The sequence below is a fragment of the Papaver somniferum genome, chromosome 1 (genome assembly GCF_003573695.1).
Source record: "Papaver somniferum cultivar HN1 chromosome 1, ASM357369v1, whole genome shotgun sequence".
Taxonomy (NCBI): Eukaryota; Viridiplantae; Streptophyta; class Magnoliopsida; order Ranunculales; family Papaveraceae; genus Papaver; species Papaver somniferum.
This window is the reverse complement of record NC_039358.1, coordinates 245,851,438-245,855,117: the sequence shown is the minus strand read 5'-3', so window position 1 is coordinate 245,855,117 and position 3,680 is coordinate 245,851,438. Positions and strand designations below refer to the sequence as shown.

At 39.3% G+C, this 3,680-nt stretch overlaps 1 protein-coding gene across 1 annotated transcript; it reads left to right on the top strand.

Annotated features, from left to right (window-relative positions):
- Nucleotides 1-2,193: 2,193 nt before the first annotated feature.
- LOC113275856 (uncharacterized mitochondrial protein AtMg00810-like) lies at nucleotides 2,194-3,393 on the top strand. The gene has a single exon (XM_026525426.1). The coding sequence runs from the start codon at nucleotides 2,194-2,196 to the stop codon at nucleotides 3,391-3,393; it is 1,200 nt and encodes a 399-aa protein (XP_026381211.1).
- Nucleotides 3,394-3,680: the final 287 nt, after the last annotated feature.

Sequence of the window (3,680 nt, the reverse complement as noted above, 5' to 3'; positions counted from 1 at the left end):
CAAGGATCAAGCTTCCCAATCCAGTGCAACTACTGCAAGGAACCAGGGCATACAGTAGGAAACTGTACATCCCCTACTTCCAGAAATATGAGAGAACGAAGAAAGTTTAATGGAACTGGATACACATCTGCACCATCCAGTTATGCAGCTGCATCACCATCCAGTTATGCAGCTAGATCCACACCAAACAATCTAGCTGACATATAAGAGATGCTCAAGCAAGCACACTCAATGGGTAACAATAACTCTACATCAGCATCTGCACTATCTACTTCCACAAGTAGCTTTTCAAATGGTTGGTTTCTTGACTCAGGGGCCTCTAACCATATAACTTTTGATTCTAGCATATTTGAGAAGAAAAGTCCTATTACTATACCTACAATCCAAACTGCAGATGGATCTGAACTGGCTTCCAGTCATATTGGTCAGATTAAAATCTCTGACAAGATACATATATCTGATGTGTTGCTTGTTCCAAAAATAAGAATGAACCTTATATCAATTGGACAATTATGTAATCAGGGATTTAACATTCACTTCTTCTATTCTGGCTGTGCGATACAGGATCCCAAGACAGAGAAGCTTGTTGGGATAGTCCGTAGAGTAGGAAGATTGTATCTTCTCTAAAGAATGATTTCTCCTAGGCTGTCAAACAGTGAGCTTGCCGCAACTGCAAATTCCTTTTCTCAGTCTGTGTCTCCTTTTATGTCATGGCATTCTAAGTTAGGACATGTGTCCTTCTCTCGTCTCACTCATATGATAAATAGTGGATTGTTAGGAACTATTCAGGTTGATAAAGAACCTTATTGCATCTTATGCAAATTAGGAAAACAAACTGCTCTTCCTTTCAGTAATAGTATAACTCATTCTGTCAAACCTTTTGATCTCATCCACTCAAATGTATGGGGAAAATCTCCTATTATCTCTAAGGGAGGAGCACTATATTATGTTACTTTCAATGATGATTTCTCCCGTTTTACCTGGATATATCTTTTCAGTTCTAGATCAGATTTTTTTAAAATTTACACAACCTTTTCTAGAATGATCAAGACCCAATTCGGAAAAACCATCAAAACATTCAGAGCTGATCAAGGGGGAGAGTACATATCAACTCCTTTCAGAGAATTCCTTGCAACATAAGGTACCCTTCTCCAATTATCTTGCACTGAAACTCCACAGTAAAATGGTGTTGCAGAGAGAAAACACCGCCATATCATAGAGACAGCTAGAACACAACTCTTGTCAGCGTCAGTCCCTTCTAACTTTTGGGGTGAGTCAGTCCTGACTGCAGTCTACAACATAAACCGTATTCCATCCATAGTTACAGAAGGAATGTCTCCATATGAACGGTTATACAACAAGAAACCAGATTACTCTGAGCTTCGTGTTTTTGGGTCAACCTGCTTCGTTCTTCTTACTGAGAGAGAAAGAAACAAACATAGCAAAAAGACTGCTATATGTGTATTCCTAGGCTATGGCATAGAACAAAAAGGTTATCGGTGCTATGATCCAGAGAGTCAAAGATTACGTGTTTCCAGACATGTTACATTCTGGGAGAATATACCCTTTTGGTCTCTTCCCATTAGTAAATCTCCCAACCTAGAACAATTCTCTTATCTAGATCCTTTTGAGGATATGCCTCAGTCCAATTCTCCATCAACATCCATTCATCTTCCCTCCACAGATGTTACTCTTCTTGAATCTAGTGAAGCAATACAAGAGCACTCTATGGTTAGTCCTGACGCAGCTTCTCCAGAAGGGGATCCTATATCTGACAATGTTACTTTACCAACAAGAAATCGTCGACCACCAGTCAGGTTTGCAGACTATCATTGCTCATTATCATCGATTTTATCTGTGCATGCACCAACTTCTTACAGGGAAGCATCTGTACTACCAGTCTGGCAACACTCTATGGATGAAGAATTAGTTGCCCACAAAGAAGCTCATACTTGGGATATGGTTGTACTAACTCCAGGAAAGTCTGTAATTTGAAGTAAATGGGTATATAAAGTTAAAACTGACTCAGACGGCAAGATAGTTAGATACAAATCCCGTCTAGTTGCTCAAGGATACACTCAGGAGTATGGTATAGACTATGAAGAAACATTTTCCCCTGTTGCCCGTATGACTACAGTTCGTACTCTTCTTGCTGTTGCTGTTGCTGTTGCTCGAAAATGGAATCTAGATTAAATGGATGTGAAAAATGCCTTTCTTCATGGAGATCTTCAAGAAGAAGTGTATATGCGACCTCCACCTGGAATGTCTTACTCACCTAATCAAGTATGTAGACTCCGTAAACCTCTCTATGGACTCAAACAAGCACCTCGTGCTTGGTTTGAAAAGTTTTCCAATGCTGTTATACGATTTGGGTTCACTCAAAGTGCATATGATTCAGCCATGTTTACGCGTTCAACAACAAGGGGTATGGTTATTCTACTTCTCTACGTAGATGATATGGTTATTACAGGTGATGACATGAAAGGCATTGATGCTCTTAAAACACATCTTAGTTCATGTTTTGAAATGAAGGATCTAGGCTCCTTACGTTACTTTCTTGGTTTGGAAGTTGATCACTCATCTGATGATTGTTTCATCTCTCAAGTAAAATATGCATCAGACATTCTTCAACGTGCAGGATTAACGGATAATAAAACTGCATCCACACCTCTTGAATTGAACAACAAGCTTAGTCCTTCTGATGTAAAACTTCTTTCTAATCCTACCTTGTACCGTCAGCTTGTGGGAAGTCTAAACTACTTAACTATTACTCGACCAGACATCAGTCATGCAGTGCATATAGTTAGTCAGTTCATGGCAGCTCCGCGATCCACTCACTATGCAGCTGTACTCAGAATCTTACGTTATATCAAAGGGACATTGTATCAAGGAGTTACGTTTTCATCCACTTCTGATCTCTGCCTTCGTGCATATTCAGATTCAGATTGGGCAGGAGATATTACAGACAGACGCTCAACTACAGGCTATTGCATATTTTTCGGCAGTTCATTAATATCTTGGCGCAGCAAGAAGCAAAACGTAGTTTCCCGCTCTAGTGCTGAAGAGTATAGAGCTCTTGCACACTCAACCTCAGAAATTGTTTGGCTGCGATGGCTTCTAGAAGATATGGGAGTTACTCTGTCAGAACCAACCCCATTGTACTGTGACAACAAGGCTGCTATTCACATTGCTCATAATGATGTTTTCCATGAAAGTACAAAACACATTGAAATTGACTGTCATTTTGTACGTCATCAGTACAAGAAACAGATCATCAACTTATCCTTTGTTTCTTCTGAGCTGCAACCTGCTGATCTTTTTACTAAGGCGCTGTCTTCTGCACGCCTTAAGCTCTTAATTTCCAAACTCAACATGTGCTCTATCCTATGTTGAGTTTGAGGGGGGGTATTACGAGATATATCCAGATATATTATGCAGATGCATAATATGTTATGTAGATGTACCATATCTGTTATGCAGATGCATAATCTGTTATGCAGATATACCATATTTGTTATTCTAGCATATCTGTTGTATTTGTACATTACTTGGCTTGTACACCAAGTTATTTCCTTCTTGTTTTATCTCTAGTTCTTGTATATAAGACCAGACACATGTATAATTCGTCCGTACCTTTTACCTTAATCTAATATACCATGACAAATTCTGTCATGACGCAC

Bases quoted from the DNA above. Each gene is read 5' to 3' on its own strand.
- LOC113275856 (XM_026525426.1), top strand. From the start codon at position 2,194: ATGGATGTGAAAAATGCCTTTCTTCATGGAGATCTTCAAGAAGAAGTG.